General features: G+C 44.5%; 2 protein-coding genes and 1 long non-coding RNA gene across 3 annotated transcripts in view; 1 reads left to right on the forward strand and 2 right to left on the reverse strand.

Moving 5' to 3' along the window:
- Positions 1-354: 354 nt before the first annotated feature.
- Positions 355-10,814, reverse strand: LOC136015075 (solute carrier family 22 member 2-like). Its single transcript, XM_065680469.1, has 11 exons — positions 10,326-10,814; positions 8,005-8,108; positions 6,748-6,902; positions 4,875-5,043; positions 3,799-3,913; positions 3,600-3,706; positions 2,739-2,953; positions 2,453-2,561; positions 2,167-2,279; positions 999-1,098; positions 355-514 (listed from the first exon to the last, which is right to left on the reverse strand). The coding sequence occupies exons 1-11, from the start codon at positions 10,734-10,736 to the stop codon at positions 448-450; spliced, it is 1,665 nt and encodes a 554-aa protein (XP_065536541.1). The 5' UTR covers positions 10,737-10,814; the 3' UTR covers positions 355-447.
- Positions 10,090-10,899, forward strand: LOC136015076 (uncharacterized). The gene is made up of 2 exons (XR_010613068.1): positions 10,090-10,220; positions 10,542-10,899. It is a non-coding gene; the product is annotated as an uncharacterized LOC136015076 (long non-coding RNA).
- The window catches only part of IGF2R (insulin like growth factor 2 receptor), a 57,550-nt gene continuing 53,385 nt past the window's right edge, over positions 10,873-15,037 (reverse strand). The window contains 1 exon segment of the mRNA XM_065680468.1: positions 10,873-14,816. Within this exon segment, the coding sequence (XP_065536540.1) occupies positions 14,424-14,816 (393 nt within the window). The 3' untranslated portion in view covers positions 10,873-14,423.

A 15,037-nucleotide genomic window follows, 5' to 3' on the forward strand; every position in this document is an offset into this window, starting at 1 on the left:
TGCTTAATGGGATAGACTAGGAATTTTGTGAAAGGTGTTGGCTGTTTCCTGGCAGACCCAGTCCTGTCTCTAATGTTCTCCAAAGCGCAGAAGCAGAAAAAAAAAATATATATAGATTACCCACCACGAAGATCCTATTTAACAAGACAACTTCTTTAGGGATGGATCCCAGCATCCCCAAGCTGCTAAGATCTGTCCCCATGGTGAGGTCCACACACAGCCAGTCCACAAATTTCCCAGTCCTAAACAATATTTATCAGAGAGGGAAGCAGCTATGCAGTAATAGGGACAATCCCATCAGGAACCCCTAAACATTGTATAATAAAGCATAGACAAGGAGGAGGGACACAGAAATGAGGCAAGACTTTTTAGAGAGTATTTATATTGCAATTTGCCTTTCTATGGTAGTGCCCTAAAGCAGCCTGTCCAGGAAGAGTTAAGCCTTCTTCAGTCCTCTGCTACTTCTGACGTTTGGACATGGAGATAGATTTTTTTGGCCTTTGGAGCACTTTGCCTGAAAGAATAACAAGACATGAGCAGCAAACCAGGAATGCAGGTGTTCAGTGAGTACCTAACTTCAAGTGCTTCACTTGCTCTGCCTCTGCCCCAGAAAAATGAGCACCTAATCCTCTTGGCTTGCTCTGGCTCCTCAGCAGATAGTGGTGTTTCACCCACCACACAAGTGGCTGCTATCAAAACTGCCCTTTTTCTGTTCCACTATTAGTATTTTCTAAGGACAAATAAAGGTGTCCTTAATAGTGTTGCAGCAGGTTTGAGAGCCTAGTGCTGTTGCTGTTATTCACAGGCCAGTAAAGAGTACACTGCTTGTTTTTACTTGCCTAGGTAGACAAATGATGAAGAGTCCAAAACCTCTCCAGCAAGAGTCCGGGAACTAACTGGCAGCTTCTTGGGAACACAGGGTTTCCCCAGGGAGCTCTGGGCAGGGATTTTTCACCATTTCAAGTGGAATCTGCTAGGAGCTCATCCCCCTGACTCACCTGTGAAAGTTTTCAACATCTTCGACAGTCTCAGGCAAAACTCTTCCTTTAGTTTCAGGTAGAAGCAACACCAATCCACCAGCAACCAAACCAAGGACAGCTTCAAACAGATACATAAAGAGCTTGTTAACATATACCAATTTCCAACATATACACCACTTTCTACTGTCTGACACAAAGGACTTGTGAATGGCATTTTATTTCCTCCTTCTACAAGACAGGCACCTCAAGGCTCTATATGCAAAACTGCCATGCCACCTCTGAAGGATGCGGCTGCCATAAGCAATAAGATAGCAATGAGCCAAGTTCAGTTTTGAGAGATGCACTGACCTAGGGCATCTCAGACTGGACAGACAAGCCCTCCTTTACAGAGAAAAGAACCTTTTCTAGTGTGAGAGTGTGCCAGGGAATGGATTCAGTGTTCCTGCCATTCACATGAGATTAGCAAATGCATAGAAAATGTATTATCTCCTACACAATGTGATTAACTTTCCCACTGATAATTTTTTACCCACTTTGTACATGTTTGGCATCTATATTTTAAATCTACTAAGCACTCTCCTAGGTGTCCTGTCTGTTAAAAACTGCGTATTGCCATTCAAGACATTTCTCTATACATAGCGTGCTGATCTGAAGATCCAAAACACTGCTGCAGACCCTGACCAGAAAGTTCAAGCCACTAGTCTGAAAACATTTATCTTCCATCTCTTTCCTAAAAGCTCAAGAACAGCCAGCCAAGCAGACTGTCAGAAAAGCAGGAGAATAAAAGCCACACTTGTACACCATTAAATAGGTAATGATGTGAAATTCTAGGTTTTGGCTCCTGGACTGAAACCATATACCTCACAGAAGAGCTGTAATTCATCACATTTGAATCCATCAAATATTAATCTCATCAAAACGCTTCTCAACTCTTTGCCATCTGTCCAACTACTATTCACTTCTAATTTCCTTTAAAATGCAAGGAAAAATAATAAGGGCAAAGGAGACATGAATGTATTAAGCAAGATTCAGGTTGTTATGAACTGAGACTGTGGCTTGTGCAGACAGCAAGGAGCTTCTGCTGAACTTGGAGCGACTGCCTTAAGTGGCTTCTTCCTTCCATTGAATCTTGGGACCTACTGTGGCACCCCAGAAGTGGCCAGCAAGGAGGTAAGGTGGCACTTACTAAAGACTATGAGTGGCAGATCGTGCCACACTTCCACCAGTCTGTACACAATGAATGGGACAATGACTCCACCAACATCACACAAGGAGGAGCAGACCATCACCCCGAGGTTCCTGGTTCAACAGCAAGAGGATCATGTTAGTATCAGAGTACTGCAGATGGAGTGGGATGGATCACAACCCTGACCCCTGCACAGGACAAATCCAGACACTACAAGGGACTTCATCCACCCTTATTTTCTCTACCTTTCCCGAGCAAATGCCAGTGGGGAGGAGGATGCACCTACCTGATGTATGTTGGATACAGTTCGGTGTTTACAAAGCAAACCATTTCAAAAGCCATTGTGATTCCCATTCTCCCAATGCAACCAGCAATCACTTTTAGCCAATGTATGTCTGCAGAGAAAAAGCACTCAGCACACCTAAAAGTATCCCAACATAGGGTATCAATACACTAATGCTATTTTAACGGGACCTCTGACCCCATGTCACTTTATATTTTTAAGGGGCCTTGTTTCACCCCTGTGAATGCAGGAATGGGAGCCATCACATGGCCTCACACAGGTGACTCACCCTCTGGGATCAGGGCTGTGACAAGGCAGGCGACCCCAGCCACAATGTTGGCCACAGCCCAGGGGTAACGTCGCCCAATGCGGTCAATGGTGGTGATGATGATGAAGGCAGCTGGGAACTCAACAAGCGCAGAATACAGGAAATCCAGGTACATGTTCCCAGCAGCTACTCCCATGTGCATGATAAGCCCCTGGTAGAGGACGGAGCTTGTGAACCTGGGTGGAGAAGAACATCCTGGCTTTGTTAGTGTCCTGGTTTCAGCTATAGCAGTTATTATTTTTTCCTTCTTAGTAGCTGGTGCAGTGCTGTGTTTTGGCTTTAGCCAGAGAAGAATACTGATAACACATCAGTGTTTTAGTTATTGCTACATAATGCTTACTCCAATGAAGGACTTTTCAGTCTCATGCTCTGCCAGTGAGGAGGGGCACGGGAAGCCGGGAGGAAGCAGAGACAGGACACCTGACCCAAATGTATTGGTCAGTGAGAGGTGAGCAGTTGTATTGTGCATCACTTGTGTTTATTGGGTTTTTTTCCCTTTTTCCTGTTAGTTTTATATTCTTTCCCCTTGTTATTTCCCTTATCATTAGTAGTAGCCGTCGTAGCAGCAGCAGTATATTGTACTTCAGTTGTTAAACTGTTCTTATCTCAATCCCTGGGGTTTACATTCTTTTGATTCTCCTTCTCATCCTACCTCGGGTAGGGGGAAGGGAGAGGGGTGAGCAAATGGCTGTGTAGTGCTGAGTTACCAGTGGGGCTTAAACCACAACTGAAGTTCAGTCAGCTGAAGAACAGAGGTCTGTATCCTGCTGGAGCCCTCAAAACCGCAGCTTTGAAAATAGTTCCCCATCATTATCATCTTACCAGTTGTACATCAAAATGAAAGTGTTTTTTCTCATCTGTGGTGTCCTGACAAGGTCAAAGAAGGAAGGACTCTGCTTTCCACCATCATCCTCTTCAAATTTGATATCCTGTAGAAGAGTCAGTACAAAGGACTGTAAGCGTCTACTGCAAGGAACTACAGTGATGCTTACCTACATGCACAAGCTAACCCAGAGCTCACCACAAAATGGGAAGGCATCTTTTTCCGATTTGTTTTAGCCATATCACTGACAATTTTCATGGCTTTGTCATTTTTCCCTTGAGATATCAGCCACCTGGGAGACTCCGGGAGGCACCTACAATGCAAGTGGATGATAATATATACCAACATAAAAAGCCCACAGAGTGCTCCCATGTATGGAGACTGGAAAGAGTGCTTTGGATGAAGAGAGACAGGTGGATTTTTGATTGGTTGGTTTTTATGTGTTCCTGCCCCCTGCACCCCATCAGGAAAAGTTGTATATCCCACTGTTGAAATGGGAAGAGGAACAGTTGAGGGAGTGGGTTTAGATATGAGCTTACTAAAGATAGGGAAGAGCTTTAAGTGAGAGTAGCGGTATCATTTTATTCAGCATGTTTACCACAAACTGGCTCCTCTTAGGGAGGGAGCCGTTTTCCAGCTGTGCCAGCACAAGTTAAGAAGAAGCAAGCAAGCTAGAACTGGCTTACCAATTCACAAATACCGGGAAAGGAAGACAACAAATCTCTCTCTACTATTCCTCACCTCTCGACCCAGCCAGACAATTTCTCAAATCCAAAGCACTCAAACTGAAAAATATCAATTAAGGAGAGAGGAAAGAACCCAAAATAAAAGTGAACCCATGCGTCTTCTTTCGGTTAGACCACAAAAAACGTTAAGTTTAAAAAAACATGTAAACATAACTTCTTACAGTTATGTCAGCATTTAACAATCCCTCAATAACCATTTTTTTAGTGTGCACATTATGCCAAGGCATTCCTTTCCCTTTATGAAATGCTTAACAAAGATAATAGATGATATTAAACCACTCTCCACAAGTTGCTTTCAAAGTGGTCTTTTAAACACAAGTCAGGTGTGGTACACAGGCTAAGACGCACCGAAATCTCAGTTGAGAGAGTTCTGTTTCCCTCTCCTTTTTTGCTGTGAACCTCTTCTTTGCACTAATAGGTGCGCACAACCAAAAAAGCGGTGCCAAATCTCCCTCCATGTCAAACCTAGGGTGGCAAGAGAAGCTGGTTTTCAGGTTGTGGGCAGGGGTAAAACAAAAGCCTGTTTACCAGTAGTAGAGCAGGAAGAAGGAACTTGGCAGGGTGACAGTGAACTGCAGCCACCGCCAGTGAGAGATGGCATAAGCAATGGCATCAAAGACCAGGAGCCCAATGGAGAAGGCCATCTGGTAGAGGATGCCCACCGTCCTCCGGTACTTCGGGCCAACGACTTCTGTTGCTGCAAACATGCACAGACACAGGTGAATGACTGCTCTGCAGGGACTTTGGAAGACCAATGCTGCATTAATGCCCTGAAGAAGCTGTGTTGGTAATCCTGAGCTTCCTGGTATAAAGGCTTTGGACAAAATCCTCTGGTGCTCACAGAGGCAGGTTTGCTTTTCTGTCACCCAAACACCAATAGAGGAGAAAACACTGCTCCTGCTCTTACACCAGCACCCAGAACTGACCTCTGTCATGGAAATCTCTGAGTAAATCAAACATGCAAAGTGTCCAGATGGATTTTGTCTAACACTATCCTACATAACATCTCCAACACAATAACAAGACTGATTATTTTGGTTTTGAAGTGCAGCCTTTCAGCCTGCATTACACTGCAAGTATATAAGATATGCCTGTACCACAGGATGGCATCTGCAGCTGCACATCACAGGATAGACCCATTGGTTAATTCTGACTTATGTAGGGCTAAAAATAACTATTTAGCAGGCAGGCACAAGCACACTCAAAGTTTTGCATCTGGACCAGAGTGCCAGGAGAGCACGATAACAAGGTTGCTCTGTCCTTGTACCCTTCCCTGGGTGTTCAATATTGGCTTATCCTTAGGAAAAGGATTCAAGTTTAAAAGGGGTTTGGGGATAATTCTGGGTGACACCTCTCATGAGAGAGTTTCAAGGAAAAATACAGAAGTAACAAGGTATAACTGTGGGAGAATATCAGGATAAGGCCAGTCATTGTCCTGAAAGGGATTTTGTGCTCTAAATTGGCATAAAGTTCCCCAGAAGAGGTGATGAAGATTTCATTTGTGCCAGGAAAAAAGATTTAAGAGGCCCAGCAAGAATCTAGAGTACGCACAGGAAGGAACAATCGTGCCTTGGCAGGAGATGGTCTGGACTGCGGGCTAGATGTTTTTGTTTTATTTAGACCAGACAGCTGGATAACTGCATTTGCAAGATGTCCCTGCTAGAAGACCTAATGGATTTTTACAGTGTCGACCTTTACATTCTTACCATTACCACAGTGAACAGGATCACCCATTGCTAATCCAGAGAAGGCTCCATTGGGCAGCATTCAAAGAATTTAATTTGCTGCTTTGGTGATCGCTTGGCCTGGGCTGTTTTTGACAAGAACCTGAATTTCACACCAGAGAAGTCAGAGAAGTCCCAGGCAGCTCCACCAGGAAGTGGTCCTGGGCTGGCCTCAACCCATGCTTCATCACCAGCTGCTATCAGTATTAAGGCACTGGGAGAAGCATCAATACAGCCTGGCTCTTCACGGTAATTTTCAGTCCCCGGGGCTGGCCTCCATTCAGACAAGCACATGGATACCCAAACAGCTTGTCTTTTTCTCAGCAAGTACATGCTGTTCTTCGGTTATTTTTATCCTGTGAAGCTTCTGTTTGCCCTTTAATGCTCTTTATGTCATAAAAATGCCTCCAATTTTCCCCGTCCTCTGCCTGCTTCTTTGATGGCCTCCTCTGTCATCACTCCATGGGTGACTGAGCTGGAGCAGGCTTGAAACAATCCTGAGAAGTCAAAGAGGGAGAAAACTCTTTGATGAAAGAGCATGGGAGGCATTTAAAAATGGCTTTGTTCAGGATTGTGTTGGTGTTTCTTTGGTTTGGGTTTTTTGTGTGGGGAGGTTAGGGGTTTTCTTCTTCATATTCTGCAGCCAGCCTTCCTCCTGGGAAAAGGTCTGAACTTACCCAGGATGTAGCCGGCGGTCCAGCAGCCCTTACTGACCAGCCCTTGGAAGAACCGGATGATGACTATCCACAGGTAGGTGGGCACAAAGACCAGAAGGATTCCAAAGACAACATTTGCAAGAATTGTAGTTATGAGGCAAAATTTACGGCCAAACCTGGATTGGAAGATAATATGTGTACAGCAAACCACTAGTTTTAAACTAGTAAAAGCTTTGTGCATCTTAAGAAAATCCAATAAATAAATCCCTATACAAGGGGTAAGTACATACTGGATGTTTACTCTTAGCCTACTACTCACTTACCTGCTTTTCTGTACCCTGAAAGCTTACTGTGCTAATTCCACAAAGTTCTACAAAGACTTTTAGGAAAGAGAAAAAATCCTTAAGAACAATAGTCCCATATTTACATATATTTGGACTGTGACTGTTATCCCTGACTTTTAGAACAGGCAGATTAGTAATCTATTTGGTTTTGTATTATTATGGATGTGAAAAATAAGTATGGATTAATATTATGATTAGATGTCTGCATACCACAGATTTAACAGATTTTTATACCACAGTCTTCATCTCCAAAGGATTCTAGTATGTATGGATGCTGTTGTCTGCAGTGGGCTGCATTCCACAGCTGGAGCAACTCGGAGCCTGCTGTACTAACAGTCCTAGGCAGGAGTGGAATAAGGCAGAAAACTGGCCATCAGATACTGGCATTTGTTTCTTTTGAACACCATCTGCCTGGGCTGGGGCAGCTGTCTCTGCTGTCTCACAACAGGGAGCTAAAGATGCCAGGACAAGGATATTTCTGTTTTTAAACTGCACAGATTTAAACAGATGCTGCTGTACCTAGCTGTGTCTGCTATTTCAAAATCTGTCCGAAGAAAGCAAGCTGTTTTTAAGCGACAGCCACAGAGTGGGGACAGATCAACTGCGGGCTCCAAACAAGTGTTTCCTGCCTTTAGTTAACAGCCCACGGCTCTTGTGTGGCATGGTAGGGAGTTTGGGGTGTGTGATCCCAAAGTACTCATGCAGGCTCTGCAGGACTCTCCAGCCAAGGGATCTGTGCAAACCACCATGTATGACCTAAGAGGCAGTGTTATTTGCTTCTCATGTTGTGACTGAACACCAGGTGGTTTGCCTTGTTTTGAGAGGAACAGAGAGGACAGCAGTTGCACAAGTTTTCTCTGCCTTCACCTAAGCTTAGCTGCTGAAGGCTGCTGATAAGGGAGGTCAGGGGGTTTTGCTGCCAGCCCACACGTACCTGTCTGCTATGTAGCCAATGTTCATGGAGCCAATAAAAAACCCAGCATTCACAGAAGACTGAAAGAGGTCCAGCTTCCAGGAGTCCTCACACACCAGGTTAAACTGAAGGAGCAACCACAGTTAGAAGCAAGAGAGTGAAATGAAGAGCTGGCTCGCATCCGTGAGTCATCTTCAGTTAAAGATTTAAAGTTGTTTCTGGGTCAAAGCCCATTTTATCAGCACCCAGAGATCCTACTGGCTTAGATACGTGTCCAACATTTAAAACAGGATCGAGCCCTTCAGCAGTTATTGGTATACGCCGCATTTGTGCCTCATCTCTCATTACTGGAAAGAGCGTAAGTGAATTATTATTACCTGTCAAGATCAGGACCCTAACTTGTGCTAGGTAGGCCTTGTTGATCAAACCAGCATGGACCTGATGATCACCCTGGGCTTTCCAAACAGCTCTTTGTAGGTGACTGTGAACCTTCCTAAGCAGTTCTGCTTGCCTCATACCCTCATAAATGACAGCAGTCCCTGCAGACCCTTCAGGACTCCACAGAAAGTACCGTAGATGCTTGCAGAAGCTTGCCTTGTCCCACTTCCCATGGAGCACTCACTGGCTCCCAGAAGGAAGGTGAGAGGAGGGATCTGCACCTGCCCCTGGGGCCACAGCATTTTCTCTCTGCTCTGGCCTGCTGCTCAACCAGGTTTTTCTACAGTCTAACATGTCTGGAGACCAGGTATTTTGTATCCAGAGCCAAGCTTTATACCACACGGATACCCACGTGTATTTGCCATCTAGACTTAATTCTCATATCTTAGCTGTTGATACACATAAAAGCTACTTAAAGAATAAGTCACTTCTAAAAACGGTCCTAACATGACTGAGAATCCTTTCCCACTCTGCTGGTAGCTGGGTTCATTCAAAGCTATGCATCAACATAAAACCTAATATTCCTCCTGATGCCCTGGGGGCCTTCCCACGGGGACATTCTCCCATGTGTAAAATTTTAGCTTCAGGCAAAGTAGCAAGTTTTACTCTGCCCTATTCTTTCTGTTGCTTAGCTGTCACGGAGAGGGACAACGTAACAGCACCTGAGAGCCTTTACAGAGGCAGTTATAACCAGAAACACATTGCAAAATGCAGAGAGGCATGTGACATTCCGGACTATCCTGTGGAGGAAGCAGCCCACAGGAGTGACCTTGCACCCCCTTCAGAAGAAAAGGGAAGACAAGTGATGAGAGAACACAAATCCACACGGACTGCAAGCTTTCAGCCTCCCATAATCTCAGGGGATTCATGGTGGGGCACCTGGATCACAGCATCTGCTCAAGCATTTTGCAGCAAGATATGCCCGGCGCTTTGTGTAAGTCCTGAGTCACCCTCTGTCTGAGGTGCCTGACTTCCTCACTTCAGTATCACCCAGTCCATGCTTGGCTGAAAGAAGTACACTTACAGTACAACAACAAAAACGTAGCTCCAGCCTCTTACAAAGCTGCAAACACTGAAGCTGCTATAGCACAGAATTTACCTGCTCCTGTGTTTGTGTTAGATACATGGGGGAAAGAACCCCGACTTCCATCACCCCTAAAAATTTGGTGGAACTTTCTATCATGCATTCAAGGTTTTCATCCCAGATACTGATTTATTTTCAGAGTACCTCAGGGGTTGGGTGCCTTACCTAGCTAAGTACCATTTTCAGCTTATTCACACATCTTCTGAGAACACAAACCAGCCATCAGCTTTTCTGCAGTTTACTCCCATCTTAAGCTACTTCATTTTGGGAAGCTATTCCTTCCCCCCACACACACCCATTGCCATTCCAATGTGTTTTAAACCAACTTTAAAAGACTTTGTTCCTTAAAAAAAAAGGAAAGACATCGAGACCTTCACATCTGGGTGTTGAGTGCAAGAAGATCGGGAGGGAGCTCTGTGCAGTGTGCCCGCTTGAGGATCAGCGGGTTTTGTTTGCAGTGCTGCAAGCTCCTGCTCCTTCTCAGGCACTGTTTACACACCTCCACCAATTCCCCTCTCTCATGTGACAGCAGTTCCATTCACAACTGGACTTTATCTAACCTGAGGGTTTATTTGCTGAAATAGGCCGTGCTCCCCAGCTGGAGATATAAGCCTCCTGAGCAGCCAAGGTAATGCTTCACAGTGAGGATAGAGGGAGGAAGATGGTTGCAAAGCACCCAGCGCAAGTTCACAGTGAGAGAGGATCCCTCATCCAGGTAAGCAGGAGCCTTTTAACACGGCCAAGGCTACACCAACCCTCTCCCACATCCCTCGGCTTATCTGTAATAGAGGGGACAGGGGAAAGAGGTGTTTGGTTTTACCTCGGTCACAAGAGAGGTCCCTGGGGAGTCGTAGACCCAGCCATGCTGGCAGGGCCCGAGCGGGATGGTGCTCCGGTTGCCCCCAAGGCTGCCGAGGGGGTCGGTGCAGCTGACACCCGTTGCGTTCCAGTCCACCTCATACCTCCTGCAGCGGCTGCTGAAACTGGCCCCATGGCCACCCCACTCGGGCACTGTGTGATTGAGCTGCTCCTCCAGGCTCCAGCCACAGCGCTGGCTCAGCTCTGCGACGCCGGGGCTGAAGCAGCGGTGCTCAGGGATGAACCCAAAGAAGACAACACCCACATAGACCGGGGTGAAGGCAGCAGAAAGCAAACACAGGACAAAGAAGGTTTGCTTCTGGAACTTGTCGAATTCTCCAACATGCTCTAAAATGTCATCGAGGGTTGGCATTTTAGCACCAAAACCACATCAAAAAGAAAACCACAACTCATCTAGGTCCTCTCTGCAGCACTGATAAATTTAGTTGGCAGCAAAGCTATTTAAGTAACAAAAACATTTGACCAAAAGTCAAGAGTAACTCCATAAATTATTAAACTACATGTTGCAAGCTTTATTTTTTAGGTTTCATTTGAAATCAGACCTTAATTCACCCAGGAGAATTTGCATTTAACCCCTTATCAGAGTGCATATATGTTCTTTTCCTCTAGAAAAGCCCCTAACAGCCACAGCACTTTAGGTTGGGATTTTTTATTAGGCAAGGCAGCTCCCCCAGTAAGAGGCATTTTAAGGAGCAAGCACAGATGGAAAACTCCAACATACCAGCAATATACAAGTTTAGTGTAGCAGCAGCTGCGCACCACATGCGAGCAAGGCTTATTAACCATGCTCTATAAAGAAGAGGTAAGTACACTGTGAAATGCAAGTGTCTAGTTTGAGCCATGTGACAGTAACGGAAAAACTTTCTGCAAACTCCAGTATCATGTGTGTCTCACCCCTTACTCTCCACACTCCTCAGTTTCCAAGGAAAAGCTCTCCCCACCTATACCAGGGAACCCAGTTTTCACTGAACCATATTTCTGCACTGATGAAAAGCATTCAGTACAGAATTAGGCACTAGGGATAGCTTTTGGGGCACCCAAAATAAATCCAGTTATATCAGGCTCCAGTGGTGCTTAGTGCTGCCTACGGATAAGACACCAGCTACTCCAACATCTTTTGCTGACAACAGCTGCTTCTATCAAAGAAAAACATGAAGGCAACATTCTAAAGACAGGAAAAAAAAAGGCGAAAAAGGGTCTGCAAAGCAACTTGAAGAGTTTAGGCAACAATGAAATAAATAAATCTTTTTAACACCTCCTTTCAATACACTCCAAAAGAGAAACCAGCTTAGGTGGCCATTCTGGCCTGGGGACAGAAACCACCAGTTCTTCACCTCATCCAACTGCCCATCAGCCACAGAGCAACAGTGGCCTAACCAGCTGCGAAAGCTGCTTTGTAGAGCAGCAACCTGAGATCTTTCCCTACATTATGCAGGTGTGCCCCCTCCTCTCCATCAGGAATAGCTATAGCAAGGCAACAACAACTCTTCTGTTACACCACCGCAGCACCACCCCAGACCAGACTTTCACCTCTGTGGCTGCAGGGGAGAGGTACAGGTACACACAAGCACACAGCACCCACCACACTCACAGCCTGTCCCCAGAGCCTCCCTCATCAGCAGGATGTGTGTGGTCAGCTGAGGCCAAAGAAACTGAAATCAGAGCCTGCTTGGGAAGCAGGTGACACTGAAAGCCATTAGGCTGCACCTTAAACACACCCCAAAGCTTCACATCACTTGTTTCCTACTGGTTTTGTTTAAACAGCTGGTAATGGCACGCATGAGTTCCAGATGAACTGGAAGAGTTAGATCCAGATTGGCCCTTTTTATCCCCACCTCCCCTGTGCGCAGTCCAGACAGGGGTTGGGCGGCACTGTGCCATACAGGCTGGTGTCTTAAAGGCTCACTTACCAGAGAGCCACACTGTTGACTGGCAGGGTTTCTGCTCCTGTCCTAGCCATTTGTACATAGTCATCTGGTCCCCACTATTCTCACTTCCCTCTCTATGGTTAAGCAGGGTATATTACTGGAAAAATAGTCCAGTGAAACAAGTCACACATCCAGCTCTGAACAAGACACAATTCAGCCAGCATAACTGTAAATGCCTAGATAAAATGTGGACAGTAGTTCGAAGACTAGTCAAGGTCACTCAGTACTGTCAACTGCATATTAGAAAATACATCATTGATACAAGAAACAGGTCATTGCTTGGATAAGGAGGCAGAGTACCTTCATTCTACCTAAGCCTTGTTAGACACAGTTACAACGAAGAGACCTTGCGGTGCTATGCCTTAATACATGGGAAGTCACATAGTGCAGCAGCTCATGGAGCAAACAACTCTGAGATACCAGCCTTGAAGACTTGGGGAAGGGAAGCAGCATTCTTCAATATCAAGAGAAATGTTGCAGTGGTAAGTGACAGTATTTAAAATATACTTTCAAGCCTCTCGGTTCCCCAAGTTAACCTAATGCTAAATATGAAAAATATACTTTTGTTTTAGGTATGAAAAGATGCAGCTACAGCCAAACTGATTTACAGCTTCACCTGTTACAATACAAGAGGAAGAAAGCCCAAGTCTGATAAAAGAAAGACTAAACCACTGGGACTTACCTATAAATTCTAATCTTTGTCACCAAACATCAGGTCTTGTTTTGAATCATGCATTTAAGATCTTAGCAATCAAAGCAAAAAAGGGTATCACCAGGCTGAGGAGCAGCATTACAAACTAGTGTAAGGAAGATTCCAGACCTGAGATGTGGGATTTGGAATACCCACTTCATCTCTTTTATTGAAATTGCTGAATACTTTATATTACACTATTTTGATTCAAAATGGATTTTTTTTTTATAAAAAGAAACCATTGTTGAAACTGAGAAAGCCAGCCAAAAGGAACAATGAAAAGTCTCAAAAAATTCTGACCAACGCATGTACTTGTACTATACTTTGAAACCCTATCACTGCCCATAATTTAATTTAGGAAACACCTGGAGAAGATCAAGACTGCTACAGCAAAGCTGACTGGCATTGACTGCCAGCAACATTTCAAATCAATGACCATGGCCAGGGCCATAACAGAGCTAGAACTTAAGATGATCAGAAAACACTAGCCTATTTTTTTTCTTCTAATTAATACCAGAGAGAGGTATTGTGCCCACTAGGGCTCCTCTACTTGTTGGACTTTCCTCGGTGATGACAAACCGGGCAGTGCAGATTGCGTTATAGGAATTCTGCCTCTATGTCCTTGCAAACTGGTTCTCTGTGCAGTTGGCCAAGTCCAGCCATAATCTAGGAAAAAGAAATAATAAATCTTTGGGTGCTTATCAGCTGCTTAGGCAAATACTGATGAAGTCAGTCATGTGACCAGTACCAAAAAAAGTATCATGCAAACAACAGCAACCATTTCAGGCTAAAGCTATACAGAGTTGTACCTCTCAGTCAATACCTTTGAACCAATGATCTGTTTAAATTAGAATGGATATTCAAACTTACAGGATAAATTAGACCAGTTCCAAAATTTACATCAAATCATCCCAACACACAAGTTATATTTTTCCTTGTCTTACAATGGGTGAACCCACAGAATAATACCCTGCCGGCAGGAAGAACATGTTGCTATCAAGCAAACCTGAGTAGTGAGGATCAATAAATACAAGGAGTCAAAATGCTAGTAGTCTGATCACTTGAGACTCAGGAGCCAGGGGCTTCATTCAGCCTTAATCCCTTCCTTTCAAAGGTTTCTCTTTTTTAAGCAAGCATTTAACACCTATGCTGAGGCTTAAAAAAAAAACACAAAGAAAAAATGTGTGTCCTGGCTAGAGAGAATCAATGTAACTCAGCCAACTGGGAGCCCAGTCATTGCTGAACAGATCATTGTAAACAACCAAGAAATCTCTCTCTTCTTCCCTTTTCAATGGTTTCTTGTTAAAGGCAAAATTCAGAAAAATCTTTCAGGCTGAAGTCCTCTTATTTGGTTGGAAATGTTGTCCCGTTATATATAATCTCTCTATACATATATATCTGATTAGGCACAAGGGGGTCATTAAATATTCAACAAGTCCTCATCACTATCATCATGAAACGATACTGTATTTGTAGAGTTCTGTGTCTGCTGCTGGCCTGGCTTGGCTTTTCCTTTCTTTTCCTTTCCCCCATTCAGCAAATAAGCTGTATCACTGCCAAGACTGGGCAGCTTCTTTTGTGGGTGCTTGTCTAGTCCTCTTCCTGTCTGAATCTTTACATCTGGAATGGTTAACACTTCATCCTCACTGTCCAGGTCATCCACATGGAGAGAGGAAAAGGCTTCAGATGTAACAGACTTGGTAGCAACATGACCATTCTCCTGCCCTCCTTTTGCTGTTCTTTGATTTGGCACTGCGATTTCCTCCATAAGCCACTCCGTTTCATTCTCATTAGCAGCTTCTTCACTGTTTATCTGCAAGAAAATAACAAAAACCCACAATGATGGAGAAGATTGTGTATACCACTCTAGACTCTGCTACACACTGATCTCCCCAGTCATCAGATCCCACACCACACATAGTCTTAGGTTTAACTTAGTCGTAAGATAATAATACTGCAATGGCATGCTTTTCACTATGTCTTTCTCTTGTCTTTCTCTTCCTGTACATTTTGTGTTGTTTAGCTGTTTATGGA

This window comes from Lathamus discolor, chromosome 5 (genome assembly GCF_037157495.1).
Source record: "Lathamus discolor isolate bLatDis1 chromosome 5, bLatDis1.hap1, whole genome shotgun sequence".
NCBI classification, from domain to species: Eukaryota; Metazoa; Chordata; class Aves; order Psittaciformes; family Psittacidae; genus Lathamus; species Lathamus discolor.